Source organism: Miscanthus floridulus, chromosome 4 (genome assembly GCF_019320115.1).
Source record: "Miscanthus floridulus cultivar M001 chromosome 4, ASM1932011v1, whole genome shotgun sequence".
Lineage (NCBI taxonomy): Eukaryota > Viridiplantae > Streptophyta > Magnoliopsida > Poales > Poaceae > Miscanthus > Miscanthus floridulus.
In genome coordinates, this window is record NC_089583.1 from 77,289,103 (window position 1) to 77,316,732 (window position 27,630).

The window sequence follows — 27,630 nt, forward strand, 5'->3', positions numbered from 1 at the left end:
GTGATCTTCGTATGTTCACCTTACTAGATGAAGAAGTAGATGGTCATGAATGGATTACATTTGGTGATAATTTAAAGGGCAAAGTTCAAGGATTGGGCAAAGTTGCAATATCAAATCATCATTCAATATCAAATGTGCTATATGTTGCTTCATTGAGTTTCAACTTGCTATCTGTTGATCAATTGTGTGATCTTGACTTTCAATGTTTGTTTTCCGAGAAAGAAGTGGTTATATCAAAGAAAGATGATGATCAAGTTATATTCAAGGGCTTTAGATACAACAACCTATATCTAGTGGATTTCACCTCCGAAGATGCAAACTTGAAGACATGCCTATTCACCAAAACATCACTTGGGTGGCTATGATATAGAAGACTAACACATGTTGGGATGAGCTCACTCAAGAAGCTAATGAAGAATGAATTGGTGAGAGGCTTGAATGATGTAAAATTTGAGAAGGACAAGCTTTGTAGTGCATATCAAGCCAACAAGTAAGTTGCAAACACTCATCCAACCAAAGCTTACATGTCAACAACAAGAGTACTAGAGCTTTTCCACATGGATATATTTGGACCTACAACTTACAAGAGTTTGGGAGGCAATCTCTATTGTCTTGTGATTGTTGATGACTACTCTAGATATACTTGGATGTTCTTCCTTCATGATAAGACTAAAGTGGCCTCATATTTGAAGAAGTTTACTAAGAGAGCATAAAATGAATTTGAAGTGAAGCTCAAGAAGATAAGAAGCGACAATGAAAAAGAATTTGACCACACAAACATTGAAGCATATTGTGATAAAGTTGAGATCAAGCATGAGGTCTCCACAACATATACTTCTCAACAAAATAGTGTAGTAGAGAGAATGAACTGGAGACTTATCACTCTTGCAAGAACAATGCTTGATGAGTACAATACACCCGAAGCTCTATGGGCGGAAGCTATCAACACCGCATGTTATGCATCCAATCGCCTATTTCTTCAAAAGTTTCTTAGCAAGACCCCTTATGAGTTTCTCAATGGAAAGAAGTCGGATGTCTCATTCTTCTAGGTGTTTGGTTGCAAATGTTATATCTATAAGAAGCAGCAACACCTAGGCAACAAAATGCTATAACTGACCAAAGCGTCCGGTCACCCCACAGAATGCTAACTCAGCCTCCAAACGTTATGTTTTGAATGAAGGGGTATAAATACTTACTCCACTCATCCAAGGGATGACTCTTGCCTATTTGTTCAGCTAAGAAACACCTTTGGAGTGCAAGGGAGAGCAAGAGCCTAGTGAGGTGATTGAGATTTAAGAATCCAAGGTTAAGGACCTCATTAGTGCATAGAGAGTAGCAAGTGTGCATCCACCCTTCTTAGTGGTTGTATCAAAGAAAGATGATGATCAAGTTATATTCAAGGGCTTTAGATACAACAACCTATATCTAGTGGATTTCACCTCAAAGATGCAAACTTGAAGACATGCCTATTCACTAAAACATCACTTGGGTGGCTATGACATAGAAGACTAACACATGTTGGGATGAGCTCACTCAAGAAGCTAATGAAGAATGAATTGGTGAGAGGCTTGAAGGATGTAAAATTTGAGAAGGACAAGCTTTATAGTGCATGTCAAGCCGGCAAGTAAGTTGCAAACACTCATCCAACCAAAGCTTATATGTCAACAACAAGAGTACTAGAGCTTCTCCACATGGATATATTTGGACCTACAACTTACAAGAGTTTGGGAGGCAATCTCTATTGTCTTGTGATTGTTTATGACTACTCTAGATATACTTGGGTGTTCTTCATGATAAGACTGAAGTGGCCTCACGTTTGAAGAAGTTTACCAAGAGAGCATAAAATGAATTTGAAGTGAAGCTCAAGAAGATAAGAAGCGACAATGAAAAAGAATTTGACCACACAAACATTGAAGCATATTGTGATAAAGTTGAGATCAAGCATGAGGTCTCCGTAACATATAGTTCTCAACAAAATAGTGTAGTAGAGAGAATGAACTGGACACTTATCACTCTTGCAAGAACAATGCTTCATGAGTACAATACACCCGAAGCTCTATGGGCGGAAGCTATCAACACCACATGTTATGCATCCAATCTCCTATTTCTTCAAAAGTTTCCTAGCAAGACCCCTTATGAGTTGCTCAATGGGAAGAAGCTAGATGTCTCATTCTTTTAGGTGTTTGGTTGCAAATGCTATATCTACAAGAAGCAGCAACACCTAGGCAACAAAATGCTATAACTGACCAAAACGTCCGGTCACCCCATAGAATGCTAACTCAGCCTCCAAACGTTATGTTTTGAATGAGGGGGTATAAATACTTACTCCACTCGTCCAAGGGATGAGTCTTGCCCATTTGTTCAACTAAGAAACACCTTTGGAGTGCAAGGGAGAGCAAGAGCCTAGTGAGGTGATTGAGATTTAAGAATCCAAGATTAAGGACCTCATCAGTGCATAGAGAGTAGCAAGTGTGCATCCACCCTTCTTTTTAGGTTTGTCGTGGTCAAGTGAGAGTTTATGCTTATTACTCTTGGTGATCGCTATCACCTAGATGGCTCGGTGGTGATTGAGAGTTTGGTGATCATCCGACGAAGCTTGTGGATGACCCAAGTCAAATTGTGAGCGGTTGTGGGCGATTCACCACGACGGAGTATTAAAGAATCAGTCTGTAGAGAGCACTTGATCCTTGCGCAGATCAAGGGGGAGCTACACCCTTGCGCGGGTGCTCCAACGAGGACTAGTGGGGAGTGGTGACTCTCTGATACCTTAGAAAAACATCGCCCCATTTCTTTCCCTCTCTTTACTTTGAATATTTATATTTGAGCAATTTATTTAATGTCTTTATATTTCTAGAATTACCATGCTAGAGTAGGATTGGAACTTAGGGTACAAAACTTTTGTATGGTAGAACAATAGAAACACATTGTAGGCAAAGGGGTGAAGTAAGCTAAATGTAGGGCTTAATTATTGTAAAGAATTTAGAATTAGTCCAATTCACTCTTATTTTTGGGCATCTTGACAATGAGAATTTTTCAGAAGAAACCTTCCCATGATGTCTTTGAAGAAAGCTATACACTAAGAGACCCTATTTCAAATTTACATTGACGGACCGCTTGTCCACAAGAGGACTTCAATGATCTGATATAAGAATGCCAAGTGCTGTAATATCCTATCCTATATGGTTCAACCGCTCAAGACCTATGTGGCTTTGCCCATCGAGTGAGGGACAAAAGCACGGTAGAAAATAGAGGGGGCTTTTACGCCAGTGCCATTAAAAAAGATGGCCTAATCGTCAATGCCCCTACAAAGTTGGGTCTATCACTGCCATTCCTGGGTTTAGAAACTTCTTTCGCCCAAGCCATTCCATCCATTGTAGCTACTAACGGTGGGTAACAGAGGTGGAAAAAGACTTGAATGCCACTGGGGAGTAAGAGGATGACTGAAAACTTGTGTGTTTCTTCTATGCCACTCCCAGGACCTAGCCTCTTGGCGCCATTCAGGTGGGTTTTGGCACCAATCTTGTTGGCTTTGGCACCAAAATGACCCTAGCTCCCCTAGGTAGTGCACTCCTCATTTCTTCACCACTCACTTCTCTCAACACTCACCATGTCTGAAGCTTCAAGCAGTAGCTATGAGAGGCGGCTCACCAGGCGGGTGTTTTGCCCCAACTGTAGGGTGCTTGCCAATCGATTCACCTCGATGATCGGCAAGAACACCAAGCGTGTCTTCCACAAGTGTCCATACTTCTCGGTATGTCTTTGTTCATTGGTCATGTTCTTGTTTGTTCCTACTTCTCAAGTGCTTGGTTCCTACAATCTAGTGATCATTTTGTGCTCAGGCTAGAGGTTGCTAGTTCTATCAGTGGGAGGATGAGATGGATGTCACTCCTGCACAAATTGCAGCTCCAGTGGCTCTGCAGCCAGTTGCAGCAGGACCTACTGCAGATCCAGCTCATTTACCCATCATCCATGAAGCTACCCAGGCTGCTGCTAGAGGCAGAGTGGAAGACAGAGCTGATGGGGTTATGCAACAGCTAAAATGGATTGAGAAGCTAGTCTTTGTTGCCATCTTTCTTGCCTTGTATGCAATACTGAAGAAGTAGGTGTGTGTTTGTGTGTTTGGCTGTGCTCATCTATATGCATGTATGAATGAACAATGATGTATCAATGAATGAATCAATGTTGGAATGTCATTGCAGACCACACAACAGTGCTAATTTATGGTGAACATTTCATTTGACCAAACTGATGATAGCAACATTGCACAGGCATAAGTTCAACATAGTATTTCAACACAGCCATAAGTTCACAACACAGTCATCAGTTCACATCACAGGCATAAGTTCAACATAATGTTAACAAGGCAGGCATAAGTTCACAAAAGATGGGTGTTCTCCAACATGAGTTGTTTCAAAAGGACAAGAGTTGAGTCACCTAGCTGAGTCACCTGTTTTTTAATCAAGATGAAGCTTTTTCCTGCCTCTAGTATTTGCTGCTGGGCTGGATGGGTTAGCTGCACCCTATGGAGTGGAAGTAGCAACCTTCTTTGGAGTGAGCTTCTTCTTGAGACCAATCTTCCTCCTCCTTGGACTGGCAACCTGGCTGCTTCTCTGCTCATTCAGTGATGCCATCACTGTGGCACTGTTTGTGGCTTCAGTTGTGGCTTTAGCTGTGGCTTCAGTTGTGGCTTCAGCTAAGCCATGGTAAGGTGCCAGGTGCACAGCTTGGAAAGGAACATGATCATTTGATCCAGTTCTAGATCTTGAAGAAGTAAACACACATTCAAAACATCTCAAGAAGGAATGACAGGAGGGTCAGTGTTGGGTTTATGGTAGGCTAAAGTCATGTAACAGCACTTGCTAGCTTTATTTTTGGCAAACATCTCAAGTAACTGCTGGTCATTGGTCAAGGGGATGTTCATCTTTGTGTCATGGCACAAGTAAAACAGACTGAAAACATCCCCATAACACCCAGGATACTTATCCACAATGCCAGACACCCACATTTGAGTAGTTTGCAACATCAGCATCCAGAACTTCGTTCAAGCTAAACCACGACGCATGAGTATTTTCAGCAACAATCCGAAATTCTATGTTGTAGCTACTATTTGGATCCATCCTACAGATGAACAACAACGATCACAAAAGGCAGCAATCACACATAACACACTTAGACCTAACTATCCACAATCACCACGAACAAGCAAGCAAGGGGGAAAAATAGAACTCACCCTTCTCGGAACCAGGAAGGTTGGTCAGCCGTCGCCGTGTTCGCCTCCATGGGCTGCCAATGCAGAGGATGAGCAACGTTATCTTCGTTGCACCACTATCCCATGCTGAGGCTCAGGAACGAGGGATCGATTTCTTCTCCCCCCCCCCCCCCCCCCCCCGCCACCGCAGCCAGTGACTGTCCTGTCGCCGCTAGGGCTTGGGGGATGGGGACAGAGGAGGAATCGAGCGAGATGGGGAGAGTGAGAGTGGTCAATACCGGTCAACACGGAGACCTGTTTTGTCTCTATACCCATGGGCAACTGGGTCATTTCCCATGCCCGACCCCACATGTCAGGCCTCCCAAACGGCGAAAAACAAGCGGAGAGGCGACGAAATGGCTTGGGCGAAAGAAGTTTCCAAACCCAGGGACGGCAGTGATATACCTAATTTTGTAGGGGCATTGACGATTATGCCATCTTTTTTAATGGCAATGGCGTAAAAGGCTCAAAATAGAGACCTGTTCATATATTAACAAGACATGATAAAAAATGTAGAAAAAAATGACCTGTTCATTGATACACGACCAGAGAACGTTTATTCAACACATTGGTCCTATTCGGCTTGCTGAAACTTAGCTAAATTGACTGAAAAATACTGTTCTGGCTGAATTATTGTGAGAGAAAAAGCACGGTTTTTGGCTGAAAAAACAAACTGAATAGTACGGATTATAAGATAAGCCGAATAGGGCCATGGTATATTCACAAAATACAGCCGCCAGATCAGACCCAACACATTGTATACGTAAAGAAAGTAATGATGGATGGTGACTAGCGTCATGTTAGTTTGACTTATAAGTCATGACTGAAATTACTATTGGCTGATTTATCATAAGAGAAAAATACATATTCGTTAACTGAAAAAGTATAACTTATAAGCCAAACAAACATGACGTAGATGGTAACAGTAAGACACTAATATCCAATGGAGCTGTTCTGTCATACACTTCATTTTATGGCATAAATATACACTTCGACACAGTGATACAACTCTAACCCACCTTTGGGAATAGACGACACACAAACACTTCCAGACCTGGTCACTATCTGCAAGAGCAGACTGTAGCTATAGCACCGGAGATATTCATGTGAATGCTTGCAGCGTCAGCTTAACGTGTTTATTTCTCTCTCCTAAACTTTAGCCTCTATCATATCATATGTTTGAATACATATATGGAGTATTAAATATAGACTAATTACGAAACTAAATACATAGATTGAGACTAATTTATGAGACAATTTTTTTTAAACCTAATTAGTCCATAATTTGACAATGTGGTGCTACAGTAAACATACGGTACTGACGGGTTAATTAGCTTAATAAATTCGTCTCGTGGATTACTAAGGACTTGTATAATTTATTTTATTATTATTATTCGAACACTCGACGTGACACTCTATATGACATCTGATGTGATACTCCTAAACTTTAGCCCTGCATTTAAACAACAGATGTGATCTGCGAAGACAAATTTGCAACCCACCATCCTAGCATTGTAGCATGCATCAGCGCCCACTAACTCCCTCCCTAAACCATGGCAAATTGGCAATCCAGGGACCGGATTCCTTGAAACCACGGACGGCACGCGCTCGACGGGCAATAAACTACCAGCATCGCCCGATGGCTTCAGGCTCCAGCTACGGACGCGGCCCACTTGCAATCGGCGCGCGGTTTCCGTGGTGGTGGGTCGATCGCCGTCGCCGGCGGGTTGACCGTTCCTTTGCCTCTTGTCCTCTGACTCTCAGCCGGCCGGTCTTACCTTGCCTGCGTCGTCTGTCCTTGCATTGGTCCGTCGATCCGGTCGTCCTCCGGTCCACGGCACCGAACAAGAATCAGCGCTGAATTAGCGTGGTCTTCACCTCACGTGCTCTGCGGCTAGGCTACTGCCACCACCCGCCCGTGGAAGTGGAGGCGGAGCACGGGCGGGGTGGCTCGACGGTTCGGTGCACCCTGAGCCTCCGCGGTGGCGGTGCTCGTTTTCTCCTCCCCGGGCGGCGGGCCGGTGTCTCGTCGTTTCCTCTTTTTTTTTTTTTTTTTGGGACTCCCCCGATTCTTGGTTGCATCATGTCGTGTGTATTGTCGCGACCGGCATCGGCATGCATGCAATCTGTATCCACGGGCACGGGGGAGTACCATATCTAGCACGAACGAATCGAGGCTCCGGCTGATCGACCCACTCGTACCATGTCGTGCGTGATTAGGCCTCGACTCATGATTAAGCCTTGGCGAGCAAAAAGGAGCGGAGTGCCCTTTGGAATAGGCAACGCGGAGTGCAGTGCAGAGAGTTGGTGTGCGAAGTTCTCGGCTTTCAGATAATACGTTATTAGTCGTGTTAGAAAGCAGTGAAGTTGACCGAGCTTGAAGTCATCGGATGCTAAGTCCTCATTATGTTGGATTATTAGATCGACCTAAAAACCTACTCAGTTAGACTAGAATGACATTTCACGTAATTTAAACAACCAGAATGACAGTTGACTGTAATTGGTTAGCTAATGCAAAAAAAAAAAACATCCTTATCCAACAACAGGTGTTTGGTTAGACTTGAGGGCCACTCCTGTCCCAAAACCTTCACAGATCAAGGTCTACTATTCTTTAATCGGGGTGAAATGGAAGTGATAAGCTATGCTTAGCAACCTGCATTTGAATTTTTCAGATTGAGCTCTTATAATTTTGTTCTCACGCTAAGATGTAGACTCCACGCAACAAGTGATTGAACAATTCCCACTCTAAACAACCCGAATAAACAACAATTACCGTTGCCATCAACGTTTGAGAAAACCAGTTCGTTCACACCCGCCTCGTTATTAACTGCACACGAATCAACCAGGCTTCGCGCTCGGCGTCTGACATCAAAACTTCGAAATTAACAACGAACGCCTGCGTTTTCAGCGCAAAATCTCTGTGGTTTCCATCCCAAGTGCAGAAGGAGAACGCGCGATGCCCGACGCGATACCGGCCTGCTTCCGCACCGCGGCGACGCCCGGCGGCCGGGCGTCGGCCGCCGCATCGGGGTCCGGCGGCTCCGGGGCGGGGACGAGCCTGGCCACGTCCGTCTACGACACGCGCCTCGGCCTAGCCGCGCTATCCTGGTCGCGCGCCGCGCTGGGGCTCAGCCTCCGCGCCGTGCTCCGCGTCCCCTCCGCGGCGGCGTCTGACGACGGCGGCGAGTGCGAGTGCGAGTGCGACGACGAGGAGGCGACGGTGGCCGTGCGCGTGCGGCCGTGGCTGCTGTGGCGGCGGCGCGGGTCCAAGCGCTTCCGCGTGCGGGGCCGCCGCGTGGTGGACCTGGCCTGGGACCTCTCCCGCGCGCGCTTCCCGCCCTCGGGCGGCTCCCCGGAGCCCTGCTCGGGGTACTTCGTCGCCGTCGTGGTGGACGGCGAGATGGCGGTCGTCGCGGGGGACATGGCGGAGGAGGCCTACAGGAAGACCAAGGCGCGACGCCCGCCCGGGCCGGGCCCCGTCCTCGTCTCGCGCCGCGAGCACGTGTCCATGCGCGACGGCGGAGGACGCGGGCACCGGACCTGCGTCGTCGTGCGCGGCAAGCAGCGGGAGATCTCGGTGGATCTCGTCTCGCGCGCCGCCGCCCAGGGCGGCCAGGGGCGGGAGCGGGACAGGGCCGAGGTCGGCATGTCCGTCTCCGTCGACGGCGATCGCGTGCTCCACGTCCGCCGCCTGCGCTGGAAGTTCCGCGGCACCGAGAAGGTGGACCTCGGCGGCGGCGACCGCGTCCTCGTCTCCTGGGACCTTCATAACTGGCTCTTCCCCGCGCCCGACACCTCGCCACCCGACGCAGCCGTCGCCGCTGCCTCACTCACCGCGGCCGCGGCTCCGCCCGCGCACGCCGTCTTCGTCTTCCGCTTCAAGCTCGCCGGCTGCAACGGCGAGGAGCGTGACCCAGCCGACGACGCCAAGGAGAAGGAGCTGCTCGACAAGGCCGGGGGAGGCGGCGGCGGCTGGGCAGGCTACGTTGGTAGGTGGGGGAGAGGGGGGGACTGGAGCGAGAGCAGCAGCAATGGCGAGAAGCGGAGGAGGAAGAGGGGGCAGGCCAGCAGGCTGGCCAAGGCGAGCTCCTCCTCGTCGGCGTCAGTGGCGTCCTCCTCCGCGTCGTGGGCGAGTGGCTCCACTGTCATGGACTGGGGCAGCCCCGAGGAGGCCGAGCTGCAGAGCGGCGACGGCTTCTCCCTCCTCGTCTACGCCTGGAAGAACTAGTGTGTGTGACGGGCTAGCGGCGGCGGCGGCGGTAGCGGCTTGCCGGCATTGTTTGGATTGATGATTGGTTCGCAATTCAGTGAGGATTTCTCTTCCCATTGTTGTAAGTTGCAATTGTTCAGCGAGCAATGTTCTTGTGCAGTTTTGAGTGCTCCACTGACCAAGCCGCCATTTTTACCCTTCCTTCCATCGACAACCAGAGAAATGAACATCTAGAGAAACCATGCTCATGCTGTGTGATCCAGAGTCCATCATCAAATCAAACTTACTGTAGGAGGCCAATCGCTAAATTCTACTACAAATCATTGGTCTGCTCCCTTAATTAGATATATACATTGTGGACTTGGAATCGGATACAGATTTGGAGCTAAACAAGTGATAGACCCTAGTGGTTGAGTGACTAGATCTCTTGATTTAGAAAAAAAAAAGAGCTTCTGCGCTTTGTTTTCCATGTCTCCCGTGACACTAGCTGAAAAGAAAGATTGGATTGCTCGGCTATTATTGGAAACTTGCGAGCTTAATTCCCAATCATGGGCTGATAGGTGACAAAAGCCGGGTTGTTTGGATGGCGACGTTCACATGCTGATGCTGGTGCCCCGCTTTGATTGTGGCTGTCAGTTGTTCTCTGGCTTAAGTGAGTGGCTCAGGCTGGTGGTTAAGTCATGCTTAAACAATGACAATCCGGTGGGGGCTTGCCGCCATAATGCCATGAGTGCTGCAGCCAAAACAATGTGGTATCGATGCGAGTCTTTGGTAGGCTGTCACGGGGCATTAGCAACTAAATGCGCTCGTAGTGGAGGTTGGGGGGTCCTAGTGTCAATTTAAACTGAGGGAATTGCACTGACGGCTCCCCATTTCCATTGTGCGGAAATGTCACCGAATGTCATGCTTTTGATTTTTGTTATGAAGACCCAGGGAGGATGAGTTAACGTCGAGCGCTGTTTTAATTCAAGAGTTGGTTTCAAAGGCAAGAGGGTTTGATGAATTTGTTGTTCATCCATAGGAAGAGGTCCGTGAATCATGATATTGAGACATTTGTTCTTTCAAAGGCAAGAGGTTCGCTGAAATTTGGTTGATGCTGATGCTGATTTGCTGTGAGAGAAAAAGAATTAATAATGCATGAAGAAATGCAGCTGTATGACTGCTGGAGCAGTATCTCAGACGAGCACACCCTTCTCATTTGGGGAAAAAAAGCTGTAGTAGCTCATAAGGTCCATGCATCTATAACTAGCAGTATCCCAGATTTAGACTTGTACTGTAGTACTGATTATTTATGCGATTTAGACTTTGAACCGGTGCAAAACACTCTACTGAAATCCGATCAGCTCTCTTCCTCTCGCTCGCTCTTTGACCGGAGCCGGGCAGATTATGCAGTCCTGTGAGGCTGACGACCGAGCACGCCTTGTTAACGGCGACTCCGCGGCTGTCACGTCTCACGGCATCTCGTCCTTAACTATCACTCAGCACGCAATAGTTGACCCGGATCACGGGATCAGGCGCGCGCTGTATTCTTCGTAGCAGCTGTGGTGCTGTCGCTGAAGCAACTGCCCTCTCCAAATTCAGCGCCCTTTCCCTGTGCTTGCATACGGCTCTGGCCTTGTGGTTCTGGGTGGGAGTGAAACCCAAAGTGTTCGCGGTTGTAGCGGGAGGCACGCTTGCGCTTGAACTGTCCACCGCACGATTTTTGTAGCTGACGAAGCAACAGGGCCGGCGATCCGCCGCCCTGTCGCAGGTATATCCTGTTCGCTTGAACTACCGGTCAGTTTATTTTAGGAATACTATTGAATCAGTCAAAACTAGTCGATTTATGTACCAACTGAACAGGGCAGCTGAACGGATTCGGAACTATTGGCTCACTTGGTCGATTGTTACTCAAACAATCAGCAGTCCGTATCTATATTATGACCATAATATATATATAGCTGAGATGGCGTCATCAAATGGTTATTAAGCCCAGAGATGATGACAACGCTGGCGTGGCACGGCTAGGAAGGGATGCATCCATTAGGTACCTGAAACCCGAAATCCAATGGGTTTTTATATGGATATGGGTCAATTTCTCTACCCATGGGTTTGTTAATGGACAAAAAGCTAGACCCAGTGGGTTTGTGGGCATGGGTCTAGGAATATAGTACCCAAACCCAAAAACCCATGGGGTTTTTAAACCTGCATTTTCATAGAATAGAACATGAATTTTTTTATAATTATCATGAAATATAGAACTGCAAAAAGAGAAGTCGTTATGAGATGCGTGTAGATCAAACTTTTTCAACTTTGACTAGATTTATAAAAAATACGTGCAACATTTATATCTTTAAATAAGTTTATTATGAAAGTATATTCAACGATCTACCTAATGATACTAATTATGTATTAGAAATAGTCCCACCTCGCTTGGACAACAGGAAGACAGAGGCTAGAATGTTATATAAACTATGGATGCTTCACTCATCTACCTGCACAGGACACAACATTCAACATTGTTGTAGGCATTGCAATTGCAATAATATGGTTTCCTATTTCCTATTGGGAATTTGCCGCAAGAAAATAAAAGCCGAGGAAATTGACAGAAAAAACTTTCTTCTATTCGTTCAGTGTTGGTGACATGGTGTGCCTGTCTTGCGGACATGGACAACCCGTTGGGTACCCGTAATCCGAGTGGGTATGGATTTAGCCATAAATTATATCCGTGACGGGTCTTGGGTTTTTTAATGGGTGAGTGGGTATGGATTTAGGCATAAATTATACCCGTGGTGGGTCATGGGTTTTTAATGGGTAGATTTTATGTTTGTGGGTATGGGTTTCGAATTTTTTTATATTTTAGCTCTTTTTTTGAAAGTTTCTCACAAATAGACCTCTGGTGGAAAGAATTCATAAAACGGACTCTTAGCTCGGCGCCATTGATGCTGGCGCCGAGCTAACACATCTCGGCACCAACGTCTCTGGCGCCGAGCTCCTAGGCACGGTAGATGACATGGCAGTGAGCTCGGCGCCAGTCACTTTGGCACCGAGCTCGGCGCCGTAGATCTTGGCGCTGAGCCTTTAATACCTATGAGCCCCGCGCCTCTCTTCCTCTGCCTCTCTCGCCCTAGCAGAGCCGAGCTTCGCCGCCGCCCGCGCCCTTGCCTCCACCGGCCGCGCGCACGCCCGCGCCGCGCCCCACGACCACGTCGTCCCCCACGCCGCGGCCAGCGGCCCTCCTCCACCCTCTATCGCCGTCCTCGCCTTAGCCTCGCCTTGGCCTCCACCGCCGGCCTCGACCGTGGCCTGCCTTACCTCCCTCCACCGCCAGCCTCGTCCCGCCTTGCCGCCCTCCACCGCCGCCCTCGGCCGCGGCCGCTGTGCCTCCCGCGCCCGTCGAGCCAGAATCGCCGCGCGGAGCCCCGGGCATCCCGCACCCGCCGCACGCCACCGCTGTCGTCGGTCGCGCCACCACCGACCCCGCCACCTACAGCGGCCGATCGTGCCACCATTGGCCTGGATCGTCGACCTGTAAGCCCACCTTTGCTAGACCGATGAGCTCGCTCAGTCTGCCAGTGTGTTCCTCTACCTGCTCCGCCTATAACCTCACCTTTGCTAGAGCGATGAGCTCGCTCAGTCTGCCAGTATCGTCCTTAGCCACCTACGCCTGCAAGCCCACCTCTGCTAGAGCAATGAGCTCACTTAGTCTGCCAGTGTCGTCCTTATCCTCGTCCCCCTCATCAGACAACACAATCGGTGAATGCACGGTGCGACCAACTCGAGATCTATGCACATCTAACTTCTTCTCCTCATACCTTACACGAGCCAGCTCTGCGGCATGTTCCTCGCTGCAACCAATCCCTTCATGTATAAAATGCAATCAGTTAGCAACGCAATTATATTTCATTTAAAATCATGCAACGAAAAAATGCTTTTAGGCACCCACTGCCACATAATGCAACAACATGCTTGTTTAAGACCTGCATCTGTACTCTTGTCTCCTCCCTTGCATCATTCCTTGCCCTCTCCTCCTCTAACGTCATCTGCCTCTCTAATCCCCATTTGTTAAGCCCAACATCGATCGGGTTACATATACCGCGTTGTCTAGCAAACTCACGCATATTTTCTTTGTGATGTTTAATGAATAGGTTGACGTAGTCAGGTGCATATCCCCTCTTCCGTGCAATTACTTGCCTCTTCTTCAGTTCATCCAAGAACTTATCTTGACCATCATAACATTCCCACCTGCATTTCCTAGTGCTCTGTTTAAACGGCAAATTCTATCATATATGTCTTAGCAAAAGAAACAAAATACGATTTCATGTTTACTACAAAAATAACCAACCTCATCATACTCAACCATATGGCCACAATAATGGCATATTTCAAGCTCCGAAGGGACTAGGCCATAGTTGGATTTAACACCACATTCGCACATGACAGGAGGTGCTTTGTAAATTACCCTTTCTTTCTTCTTTTTCTTAACCTTTCGTGGTTCTTCTAGCCATTGGTTCTTAGAATGACACTTCGCCATTAAAAACACCTAAATAAGTAGACATTAGTACATGAACACATATAGCTAGACATTTCAACACATACACTTTGTACTTACTTTATGCTTGTTTGGACACACAAACTCCAACGTATTCTCAGGGTTTATCATAGCTCGATCTCCATAATCGCACAGAGGAGGTTCCTCGAGTCGTCTAACTATGGCTAGGTGCTTCTCCTTAGCCGTCATTGGCGGAGGGTTAGGGGGTGGAACCCACCGCTTGAAATGCTCACGTGGATGTCTCCCTCTAAACCAATCGTCAAAAAGGAAGTACCTAGGATCAAAGTTGTCTGCACCATCGATCCACTAAAAGAAAAAGCACCTCTCATAGTCCTACACAACGAGATTCCAACAAAATATTAGTAGCATACTTACACAAATAAAGAAAAGGATAGTGGAAATAATTTCTTACATTAAAACGACTACATATGTAGAAGCAACGCGCCACTGTGTCCAGATATTTCAATTGAAAAACATGGGCCAGGAAACCACAGTCATAGTTAGGGTTAGGGAGGTCAGGAGGGACGGGGGCATCTTTGCTAGACGTGTCGGTGTATAATTCTCGAGGACGATCCCGTTTTCGCCAAAACTCCTCCCGAAACATTTCTTGCATCTAACAAAATGGATGTAATTTAACAAACATAAATCAAAACATCAAAAATAAATGTCAATGAGAACCATAACTACAATACAACCAATTTCTTTCTAAGAACCCAAAGCAGTTAACATTAAACCATAAACCTAGGGTTTCCCATTTGATGCACAACAATGAACCCATAACATAACTACAGGCGCCTAGGTTTGCTAGCTTTTCTACGCCTTGGCATCATCCTACGGTTGTATAATACATATATTGATGGATACAATGAAACCCTAAGTGATGATGATTATTACGTTCAAAAATCCGACTAATACATACTGAATCGATACGAAAAAACTAGGAGGGGAGCGAGGATACCTTGCTCTCGAAGATCTACGGATCAAATCAAAGTTTCCATGGTCCAATATGCCGATTCGTGAGGTAGGGTGAAGTGAGGAGAGAAAAAACCCGAGAGGGAGGAGAAAGAAGAGGAAGAGCACTCGGGCAGGAAGGTTGGCCAGGGTTAAATGGCAGTGAGCTCAGCGCCAAGATCTACGACACCGAGCTCGGCGCTAGAATGACTGGCGTCGAGCTCACTGCCATGTCATCTACCATGCCTAGGAGCTCGACGCTAGAGACGCTGGTGCCGAGACATGTTAGCTCAGCGCCAACACGAATGGCACCGAGCTAAGGGTCCATTTTCTGAATTCTTTCCACCAGGGGTCTATTTGTGAGAAACTTTCAAAAAGGGCTAAAATGTAAAAAATCCAGGTATGGGTTTGGGTTAGCTTTTGTGCCCGTTGCCATCTTTACTCTCACGGTGTATTTCCCGTGGGTGGCGCTCGCTGGAAGTGGAACCCGTGTGCCCTCCCCTTTAGGCCCCCAGCATGCATCCCTAAAGCACACGGCCGAATGGGATGGCATCGGGGACACCAGCATGTGGATGGGGCACCATGGTGCCGACCGTCGATGAGGCGGCTTGTTTTGCTAGACTCGGTAGACCTGAATTCTTTGAAGAGTGTCCTAGACCTGACACTCGGCAAACCTAAATTCTTTGCAGAGTGTCCAATATCTGACACTCAGCAAACATGCCTTCTTTGCCAAGTGTCAAATCCCAGGCACTAGGCAAACATGCCTTCTTTGCCGAGTGTCAAATCCCGGGCACTCAACAAACCTATCATCTTTGCCAAGTGTCAAATACTAGACACTCGGCAAAGACTGGCCCAGAACGTACATGCTGGCTTCTTTGCCGAGTGTCACAGCACAGTCACTCGACAAAGAAGCCATTTTAGTCCCAGAATGCACAGATTTTGTCCACGTGTCTCTTTGCCGAGTGTTTTTACCCTGGCACTCGACAAAATGCCTCTTTACCGAGTGTAACACTCGGTAAAGCGACCATATATTCTCTGTTTTTATTGTTCGGTCACGTATAACGTACCCCACTCAAATAAACAATACAGGCATCACACATAGTTTACAATAAGCATCATAGGCAGTTCATATAGATATATCGACAACACATAAATGCAAATAAACTTTAGAATCACAAGTAGGTTCATTCACAACCACAAATAGTCACAAGTAGTCACAGGTAATCCACAAATGCAAATAAAATCATAAGTAGTCACTTAGGCCATGAGTTCCACTGTGACCATGCTAGGTCATGAGGCTCATTCGATGTCGCCGATTAATGTTGCATAAAGGAGAAGAGATTGCATGTGTGAGACGAGATTGAACAACATGTATGGTCTCTCTGCTGCCTAACTAGTATAACCCTTGCAACTATCAGCAATATCTTCTCAGTTGCATTGTGCTCTAGTATGATTGCTTAAGTACGAGTTGGTAACAAACATGTAGCATTAGTCACTAAGTTTATAGTGTCTGGGCATCTTTGTAAGATTGATTCTGCATAAAGTAGAAATGGTGATTATAAGGTTGTAAAGCGGCTCACAGTGCCTGAAATAGTATTTGGAGTAGGTTGAGGAGGAGGGACTGGTATCGGTGGTGGAGGTTGACCGATTGCAACGTAAACACCCCTCATATATTCAAACATCTATAGCTCCATCCTCTGCCGCTCTGCCTACATCCTCTACCGCTCTGCCTCCATCTTCGCCTCTAGCTCCTCCTGGTGCCTCGTTTCTTGTTCTAGCGGAGCCTACAATATTTCGTCCCAATGTTACAATTTAATGCAAAAGTATGTAAAAATCAATGAACAATGAATAAAACAGAAATAACCTAGAGTGTGTTCATCTGGAACCATGTAGAGTTTGGCCGTCGGTGTATCGCTGGGCTAGAACGGGTGCTCTGTGCTCGAATCTGGGAGAGAGTGGGAGTACTGGTTGTGTCGATTGTGCCGTCGCCTATCTAGAACCGGCCATGCTTCTTGCCTCCTTCCACCCTCATGACCACTTCTCCATCAAGGTCATGGGCGCTCAGATCGTACTCTGGGCCATGGACCTCCCTTGCCATTGATGTGTATCCATCGAGGCGGCTGTGGATGGACTCATTGCTATATGCTGAGGGTGGGTCCTCTAGGTTGTAGGCCACGTCGGCCATTGCCTTGCCCTTGTGGGCCAAAGCATATGCCATGAACTGGGAGCAAGGCTCGCCACCATGTGTCGCCGTCTATAAAAAAAGCAATATGATTAGAAATTATGCAAAGTTGAGTGTTAGAATAAAGAAATGAATTCGCGTACCCATCTAGCCGCGTATTCTGAGAGGTTGATGTTGCCTTGATGGTGTGGTGCATCTAGCATCAGCAAACGCCGCTCCCAGCAAGTGTTGTGATTCTCCTCCCATGCGGGGTCGCACCACCTGTCCACTATTCGGGCCCAGCACTATAGATCATAGATGCACCACCATGGAGGCACCTACGTCATCAAGTATATGACATATAAGAAGATGACATTAAGCGTAATTAATCTCAGAAAAAATAAGTGTTAATATTTGTTTACACCAAAATTTGGAAGAAGAGTCGCTGGGACTCGAAAGCTCCCAAGATCATGTCATCAAGGAATCAATTGCGTGTAGATCAGAACCAGTTGATTTGAATGCAACACTGGAATCGGCTTTCTTCAAGTAGTGTCGGCAAATAACGACAAAGGCTATGATCGGCGCCGAGACAAAGCATGCTGGACTCTACAAAAAGGGAAAGATTCGAGTCCAAGTTATCTTAAATTAAGAATATTTTCTCTAGGGCCAAAGATTGTGATGAGTTGTGCTTAGATAAGAGTCATGCGTAGGTCCTAGGTATAAATATCAAACCCCGACTATTGTAAAAAACACACAATCAATCCAATACAAGTTATTTACTTTTTTTGGCTCCGGCCACCCCTTAGGAGTAAGAGTACAGTAGATCTCGGTGAGTTCTTCAGTAAGTACGACTGCATCGATCCGGTCGACCTCCACTGCTTGTCTGTAAGTACCGTCATGGCTTGTATCTCATTTTGTACGCATGCATAGATCCGGTCGACCTCCACTTCGACTCTGGTATAAGTTAGGTATCGATTCTTGTCTAGTTCAAGTAAGGCTGCATCAATCCGATCAACCTCCACTGCTCAAACTAGATTAAGGTCAAGTTATCGGCTCTATCTAATGATGGCATTCCTTCGAATAGATTCATTAAGTTACCGATATTGCTTATTACTTCTATTGTTTATTTAATTATAGCAATATCACTTCGCCCAATTGGGATTGATCTAGATCGGCCTTATATCTTGTTTAACCCATCATTTGCTAATCTAAGCTGATCTAATCTACACTTAAAACGATGAGTTATGTTTTATCGGTTGTTTTATATCAATCTTGATCGTGCATAACATGCGGTTAACACATGTCTGATCTTGAGTAGATCTATTGGCTAGCAAAAACTGTTCCATGTCCCGTTATCACGGCCTATGTGATTCTGCCTCACACCCCACTGTTAGCACCGTAGAGTGGGGATCATTATTTGGTAGATCTATTCCTGAGAGGGCATGACCTTAACTGTGCATTATGCCTGAATCGGCCGTTTTAGCCAATATCGAGCGCTTTCACGAACAGTTCACATTACGAGATCGTTGAAGTAGAGATATGTTGAAAGATGTGTTAGCCTCATGATCTTATTATTGTATTATGGCATGCATGATTCTACCTCATGCCCCACTGATATTAGTAATATGTTAGGGTCGTCGAGTCTATTGTTGTTTCTATGGCCTGCATGATTCTGCCTCATGCCCCACTGGTCATAGCAATAGATGAGATCTAATATGTTCATTAGATTTATCTTTATTAAATGGTTGAATGATGATGATCTATTTCTTTTATATAAAAGAGGTTCGGTTACTTGTAGTCATTGGCTTAGTATAAACTAATTATTGTTGATATCTTATTGCCATTGACCAATGTTTGTCTAAATAATGATATTAATCCTGAACGATAACTGATTCTTCTTACACAACCACATGAGCTTTAACAGATTTATTTTTATGAATATTCTGGAATCGACTATTTAGTCGATCTCCTTTCATATCGGCTCTCAGAGCCACACATTCAGGATTGTCTGACAACACCGTCATGTTCCGCCCTAAATTACTGATAAACCTTCTCTCCTTGTCAATTGCAGGATCAACTTAACTGGCACGTCTCGAGAGGAGTGCGCAGGATCGACCATCCCTACGCTGAAGCTAGGCAGATCTCTGGCTCCATCGAGCAGATCCTTCTGGCTTGCTCGTATGCCCTCAGCACGGGATAAAATTTCTGTGTCGACACTCATTTTTGGCACGCCTAGTGGGACCCCACAATCATCATGGCGGTTCACAACAATAATGACATCCTTATGGTGCATTATAAAGATCTACCTGATGGAGATAAAGATGTCATCGGCAAAGCTATAGAAGAATTTTAGAGCAAATATTTGTTGTCCTACACCAAAACACGTGACAACACAATTGTTCAAAAAATTCCACTACCAAGAGTTCTATTACACGGGTAGATAGATATAGCTCAAGCTGAAGACATGCGTTTCTTTATGGAAGTTGTAGACAAATCTGTTCGTGATGCCATATCAAGCCATAATGAAGCTTTCTTGGACACATTCCACAACGCCAATGATTAGGACATGACACCCATGCATATGACCATGTTTGGCACATGGTATGGAGGGGTAGGAGGCTAGCAAGGGTGTCCAAGTCAAGAAGGAGGTCTGAGGCTAATTTGGTTCGAGTCTCGAGGTGGAGGCTCAAAGCAACTCAAGTTCGAGTCTGCCTCGGTCTCTAGGACTAGTCTACCTTAAATTGGTCACCTAGGATGTATCCGGACTTCATTTTTGATGATCCACATATGGTTGGAAAGCTAATTTGATAAAGAAGCCAATACAAGTGGTCTCACATCAAAATACATTCGGAATCAATGGGAATCGTCAAAACAAGTCAACATCCAGAATCTACCAGGGTGCTATGACACCGTCTTTTGGTCCGTTGGACCGTGTATCGTGTTTGGGCCCATTAGGGGGCGTGTCGAGGGGGGATGACGCCCAAGACTCTATAAATAGCAGCCATTGCTCTCCTTAGGGTTTTGGTTTTGTTTAGTTCTTGATTTCCTCATGAAACAGACATCGTTTTGTTGCAACTATGCCGCCAAGGCTGCTTGCTGTGAACCAGGGCCCTAGTTCTTGATCATGTTCACCTATGGCAATTAGTCCTTTTGAATAAAGACTTGAATTCTTTGTTTTCATAAGTCTTATATTTATTTGCAATTTTAGATTGTGTTTATCCCATTCTTGCTTATGTTCTCGATTCGCTTGCAGGAAAGCCTTCTCGGCGAGATCAATCGCGTTCGCGTGGTTGATAACCAACGAAGCAGTGGTGTAACGGTTGCGGGGGTCCGAATCAATCTTGGTTCAAAGCCTAGATTGTGGACATCGAGTCTCCACCAACTGACATTATCATACCTTTCGAAAGATCGGGCCTAGTCTACATCAAGTGGTATCAGAGCCCTTATTGCCCGTTAGGTATAACTTTGTTTTCCCCTTTAGATTGTTACTGTTTTTGCTTTACTAGAGTCCACAAAAATCCAAAAAAATATACACCACCACATATTCCCTATCCTATAGCCTCATTGTGCCGTGCAATTTCATCTCTATGTCGCATGGTTGAGTTTGTGCCCTAGGTCAAGCTCTGGTTGCTGGTTTTTAGATCGTTTTTAGTCCAGTTTGTGTTTTCCCTTTGTTTTTCATCATAATCCGTGAACACCTTCAAGTCTTACCGTGTTTCCTTTATATCCATCAAACCCTAGTCCACGCCATCTAAATTGTTATACTTGTCTTCACTGTTTCCATCAAATCCTTGCTGCCATGACCAATTTTGCGCGTATTGTTCCCGTTTTGTCCTCTAATTCGAGTCAGTTCGTAAAACTGGTCTAGTTTTCGCATACGAACTCGGATTTTGACGTTCCATATATCAAAATCGATTAGAAAAAAATTTCGGATCTGTCCATCCCTACCTTCTCAGGGTTAGAGATTTTTATTTTGGTCAAAAACTGGTCACAAGATCATCTTTTCGTGGTCACAAGCTTTTTGTCGATTTCGAGCACGTCTTCTGAAATCTCCACAGGCCACGCCTTTCACTTGTCTAAGCTCATATTTTCTGTGGTTACTTCTTTTGTTGTCCTAAGTGATGAAAAAATATCAAAAAAATAAAAAGAAAAAGTCAAAGAATCCTAAAAAAACAATGACAGCCCAAAAATAAAGAAAAAAGAGAGGGGCAAAAGTGGAACAATATCTAGAGGAGCACATAGAGAGCGTCATTTGAGCTGTGTTTGCATGTGCTGATTTCTGCCTTGTTCCTAATCATATTCCTGCTATTCACATCACTTGATACATCTAATACTTGGAACGTGAGTAGGCCAGCAACTAAGACAAGTACTTAAGATACTTATTTAGCTTTGCTATTCAGTTGCGAATTTTGCTATTCTTTGCTACTATATTGTGCCTATCCAAGCTTCACTTTCTTCTAACTAAGTACAGGTTTGCCTTGCAACTATTACACTCAAGCTACAATGGTATCATAGTCACCGACCGATTGCACCGTCTGTTGCTTTGGTAAGAACACTTGTAAGACCGTGGTAAGACGCTTGAGAGTTAAGTGCCTTGTTTTTCCTTGTCCACAACCTAAGTAGTTGGTAGCGATAATACTATTTGTGTTATCTTTTGCTGTCTTCTAACAATGATAGGTTGTTCATATCCACCAACTTATGATGGTATAGGTGTTGATGAGTACATGGAGTGGAAAATTGCCATCGATAACATTTTTGCTACTTGCTTTATGTGTTCAAGGAGGAAGGTAAAAAATGCAGCTAGTGTTTTACGACATTCTGCTTTATCTTGATGGGAGTCTTTAGATCCTTCTGATAAACCTCAAACTTGGAATGATATGAAACTTCTTATGCAAGAAACCTTTGTTAATCCACCTCCTGTTTTGACTTCATATGATGAGGTGCACCATTTAGAGGAAGAGTATGTTGTTATTCCTCTTGCTATGACTAACTTTCTGTAGGATAATGTACATAAGCGAGAGGATGACATGGAAGAAAATGAGGACCTCACAACCTCATATGCAAATTTAGAACCATCACTTCACAATGCACCTATTACTCCTGCTGAAAACACAGGTAATGCCCATGGTGCTACACTCACGGAAGGTGAAAATTGTCTTAATATACTAAATTTTTCCACAAACCATGCTATCATAGAGCAATTGTTAGTGGAACCCTCTCTTGATTTATCTTTGTCCCAGAATAATTTACTTGATGTTCCTTGTGATAAAGATGAATTGGTTGATGATGCTTCAGTTTTATATGTTTTGGAACCAACCACTTGTGCTGAAAATAAATATGTTATTCATATTGCTACTAAAACTGATGAGCTCAAACTGTTGTCTTCTTTACATACTTTGGGTTACATTGAATTTGATGTTTTGCATAGCCTAGATTATTTGGAGGAGAGCCTTTTTAAATATGCTGATTTGCCTTAGTTTTCTAAACACACATATTATGTTATTGGCAAATATAACAACAAAGGACAATATATGATACATCGAGTATACATTCGTAATAATATGAATTCTCCTTTTGTTGTATAAGATTATGATTGTTTAGAGGGCAGCCATAATAATACAAATATTTTCTCATGTTCCTCAAAGAAACAAGTTCACTTCCAAGAAGGGGAGCATTGTTGGTTGCTATCTATGTCTGCTAGACCATCTATTCCTACATTATCTTTGGTTAGTTCTAATCTTTTGCAGGATAGTGTTGACTAGGGATGAAAATGGTATGGATATTTTCCGATCGTATTCGAAACCGAATTCGTTTAGAGGGGTTGAGATCTGTCCGTATCCGAGTCTGGATATCCAACATCTGATATCGTATCCGTATCCGAATACTCAAATCGCATATTTATGATGTCGATATCCAATCGTATCCTATCCAATATAGTTGACACTATCCGTATTCAAATCCGAATCCGGACAGAAATATGAAAACAAATGTAATATCGGTGATATCCGTCCGTATCCGATCCGTTTTCATCCCTAGTGTTGACATACATCGTGTGCATTCGGATCATGGAGTCTACATGCTTGCTAAAATTTTTATGCGAGATGACATTCTACAAACTTGGAAACATGGTTATGTTCCTTCTCACAATTATTTCAGTTCACTTTGTTTTCGCAACCCCGTTCTCCTTTATGTTGTGCAGGATCAGTTTCAAACACAATCGACGCCGAGGACGGCTTTTCGTCAAGAAGGGGAGGATGATGAGGACATGACACCCATGCATATGACCATGTTTGGCATATGGTATGGAGGGGTAGGAGGCTAGCAAGGGTGTCCAAGTCAAGAAGGAGGTCCGAGGCTAATTCGGTTCGAGTCCCTGAGGTGGAGGCCCAAAGCAACTCAAGTTCGAGTCTGCCTCGGTCTCCAGGACCAGTCTGCCTTAAACTAGTCACCCAGGACGCATCCGGACTCTGTTTTTAATGATCCACATATGGTTGGAAAGATAATTTGATAAGAAAGCCAATCTAAGTGGTCTCATGTCAAAATACCTTCGGAATCAATGGGAATCGTCGAAACAAGTTAGCATCCAGAATCTACCAGGGTGCTACGACACCGTCTTTTGGTCCGTTGGACCGTGTATCGTGTTTGGGCCCATTAAGGGGCACGTCTAGGGGGGTGACGCCCAAGACTCTCTAAATAGCAGCTGTCGCTCTCCTTAAGGTTTGAGTTTTGTTTAGTTCTTGATTTCCTCGTGAAACATACATTGTTTTGTTGCAACTGTGCCGCCAAGGCTGCTTGCTGTAAACCAGGGCCCTAGTTCTTGATCATGTTCGCTTGTGGCGATTAGTCCTTTCGAATAAAGACTTGAACTCCTTCTTGTTTTCATAAGCCTCATATTTGTTTGCAATTTTAGATTGCGTTTATCCCATTCTTGCTTGTGTTCTCGATTCGCTTATAGGAAAGCCTTCTCGACGAGGTCAATCACGTTCGTGTGGTTGATAACCAAAGGAGCAGTGGTGTAACAGTTGTGGGGGTCCGAATCAATCTTGGTTCAAAGCCTAGATTGTGAACATTGAGTCTCCACCAATTGACACTATCATACCTTTCGAAAGATCGGGCCTAGTCTACATCAGCCATGAAAGAGGCGATTCATGGATTTCCAGTTGGTCAAGGTGGGCCGGTCTATTACAATATTCTAGATCTGTCGACCCAAGGGACTAATCAAGTCGGTACCACCATCAAGAAGCAGCACCAGCTGGTAATGGTGATGTCCAGGTAGTTCAGGGTTCATCTGAACAAGCTTAAAGTACTACTATGAATCAGATACAGTATAATCCTGGACTGTCAGTATAGCATGTGCAACAGCCAGTGGGGCAAGGTCAGAAGCAGGTGATCAATTTTGGCATATCAGGCCACATACTGTCATCGGCTAAAAAATAGCATCGTTAATTCAAAGGATCCATAGAGATATAGATCCTCATATCTACAATCAGAGACTTCAAGTAGCAAGCCAACAAAGGACCCAGCAGATAGAGATTCCACAAGGGTATCACTATGGAATAGATTATAACACCCTTCACATGATTCCAAATCTAGGGTATTAAGACATGGGATTTCAATCCACATTTGGGTCAGTAAGTATATAGGAATCCAAATTCACATGCTGATGAGTTGTTGCTAAAGGTGACCGAGATGATAAAGAATCAGTTTGATCTAAAGTCAAAAGGGTTGACCTTCTCGTACAAATGCCCATATCTAGAATGATATTATTTGGTTGCTCTTCCCACAAATTATAGGCTCTCAGAGTTTGCTAAGTTCACTGGCCAAGACAGTACAAACACGATAGAATATGTCAGTCAGTATCTTACGTAATTGGGTGAGGCATCAGTTGAGGATGTCCATCGAGTTTGTTTCTTCTCCTTATCCCTGTCAGGGCCAGCCTTCACTTGCTTTTTATCATTACCGGTTAACTCCATTACCAACTAGGCTGACCTCGAGAAGAAATTTCATACATATTTTTATACTGGGACTGGAGAAAAGAAGATTACCAATCTGACAACTATAAGACAAAAGATTAACGAATCGGGCACTGAGTTTCTTTAGAGTTTTTCTAAGAAACTAGGAACTTATGCTTCTCCTTAAACTTGGCTGATGATCAACTGGCTGTTTTAGCCGTTCAAGGAATGCTGCCAATGTGGAAAGAGAAACTGCTGGGATAAGAATTTGATAACTTGGGCCAATTAGCTCAACGAGTGGCAGCGCTCAATAGCCAATTCTAGAGTATGCACAGAGATACCCAATTCTAGAATAGTACCACAGTGGCTAAAGCTTATAATCCATACTCAGTCGATGACGGCTATGAAGATGAAGAAGAAGAGGTTGCTGCGGTTGGATGAAATTGGGATAAAAAGACAGTAATGGTGCCAAATCCTTGGGAAGAGGAGTCGAGGAGAGCTATGACTTTGACGTCACAAAGTCAGACAAGCTCTTCAATTTCTTGCTTGAGAAGGGGTAGATCAAGTTGCCCGATAATCATGTTATGTTGCCCCTGATCAGTTGAAGAATAAGAAGTTCTGTAAGTTCCATAACGCTACTTCTCATTCCATTAATGAATGCAGAATTTTCCAGCAGCATATACAGAGGGCTATTCAGCAAGGGAGGCACAAATTTGATATGCCTCAGAAAATAAAAATTGATGATAATCCTTTCCTAGGAGATCAAAACATGGTTGATGCTAGGCTGATCAAAGGAAAGACTATGGTCCTAACATCAACCAAATCAAGGGAAGCTCGAATAGTCGATCCGAAGATGCAAATATCGGCTGACGAGTACAGAGAAATTAGAAGACATCGCGATAAGCAAAAGAGCCGATATGAGTAGGGAGAAACATCAAAAGATGGGGCGACAAAGCCGTGACTTACATCTCGAATCCTATTGAATAAGTGGTAGAGGCAGAAGAAAAAATATTATCAGCGTTGGTTAAAGGATCAAGAATCCTAGCGTCAACTGGAAAAAGAGAGGTATGAAAGGAAACAAGCCAAATCACATTGAAATTGTCCTTTCTTCAGACATTGCTAGAATGAAGGTTTGAAGTTGCCTACCAAACACGACTGTCTAGAATGCAGCAGTTAATATTGGGAGTTTAGGCAATCTCAAACTAACTGCGGGTCTATCCATGCTCAAGATGCATATCATCATAATAACATGGATCAGTGCTTAAAAAAATAAAAGTGTTCATGATTGGCTTGGAAAATGAGTTGTTGACCAAAACTAGACTGATTATGAAGAAGAAGGTAATGAGAGAGAATATGTTTGGCAGGAAGGCTAATGGTGTCTAGGAGGTTTAACAAGAAGCCAGAAAAGAAGGGTACAACGCTTAAGGAATAAAGAGTTGGAACAGGCTCAGGCACCCAGTAAACCTCAAGTATGGCGTACTAAGCAAATAGCCGATAGAAAAGCAACCATCGACTAATATCCAAATGGCTTTTCTGTTGTCATTAGAATTCAGAGCTTCAGCAGATCAAGAAGTTTATTCGGATTTTGATGAATTGGAGTATGAGGAGATAGTTGCCAAGTGGACGGTTGTACAACAAGCAATATTTGATAAGTCAGTTAAGCATCGGCACTTAAAAGCTTTATATATGAAATGTTTTATTGATGGGAAGCCGATGAACAAGATGTTGGTGGATGGAGGTGCTTCTGTCAATCTTATGCCTTACACCACTTTTTGTAAACTTGGCAAAGGACTAGGAGATCTGATGGAGACTGATGTGATGCTTAAGGATTTTGGAGGTAATGCTTCTAAGACCCAAGGGGCAATAAATGTCAAATTAATAATCGGGAGTAAGACTCTGCTCAACACATTCTTCAAATACTTTTCTAGCAAGTTATGGAAAGGAGGCTTCATCAAGATCAGCAATGAAAGCCAATAGCTGATGCAAGCGATCGGCTCTGAGAGTTTGTTTTAGTGAATAGTCATGGATTCACGTTGGCCATTGGAATAAAGAAAAATAAGCATTAGTTCTAAGTATGGGTTTAGGCCGACGTATGAATGCTAAATGAAATCCTAAGTGCAAATCAGAATTGATGGATTTCTTAAACAAAGTTTTGTTGCACTTAATGCGAGCTTGCTTTGGATCGATCGATCGATTAACCTTTGGTATGAAAAGTTCTGCAGCAAAAAATATTTAAAGGGATGTTATCCTAACATTTGATCAATACTCGATAGCCGATTCGTTTAGTCATCGGCTCTAGTGGCCGGTACCAGAAGGGTATCGCCTCTAGTTCAAAAAATAAAGAAACTTAAAAGACATGAAAGCCGATACGATATGTATCGCCTCCAGAGCAAAGGATAAAAACAAAAAAACAATCATACATAAGGGCATTACACTAAGACACATTCATAAAAGAATAGGAGTCTTTGTTCATCGGATTACCCTAAGTACAAACTAATCGAAGACCTTGTTCACTACATCCTAAGCAGATGTAATGTCCACAATGGCCTCTATGGCAATGACGAATTCTTCAAACAG

At 44.6% G+C, this 27,630-nt stretch overlaps 1 protein-coding gene across 1 annotated transcript; it reads left to right on the forward strand.

The window, feature by feature from the left end:
* The first annotated feature begins 7,948 nt into the window (after positions 1-7,948).
* On the forward strand, positions 7,949-9,691 carry LOC136551776 (uncharacterized). The gene has a single exon (XM_066543319.1). It carries the CDS (start codon positions 8,205-8,207, stop codon positions 9,474-9,476), a length of 1,272 nt encoding a protein of 423 aa, XP_066399416.1. The 5' UTR covers positions 7,949-8,204; the 3' UTR covers positions 9,477-9,691.
* The last annotated feature ends 17,939 nt before the right edge of the window (positions 9,692-27,630 follow it).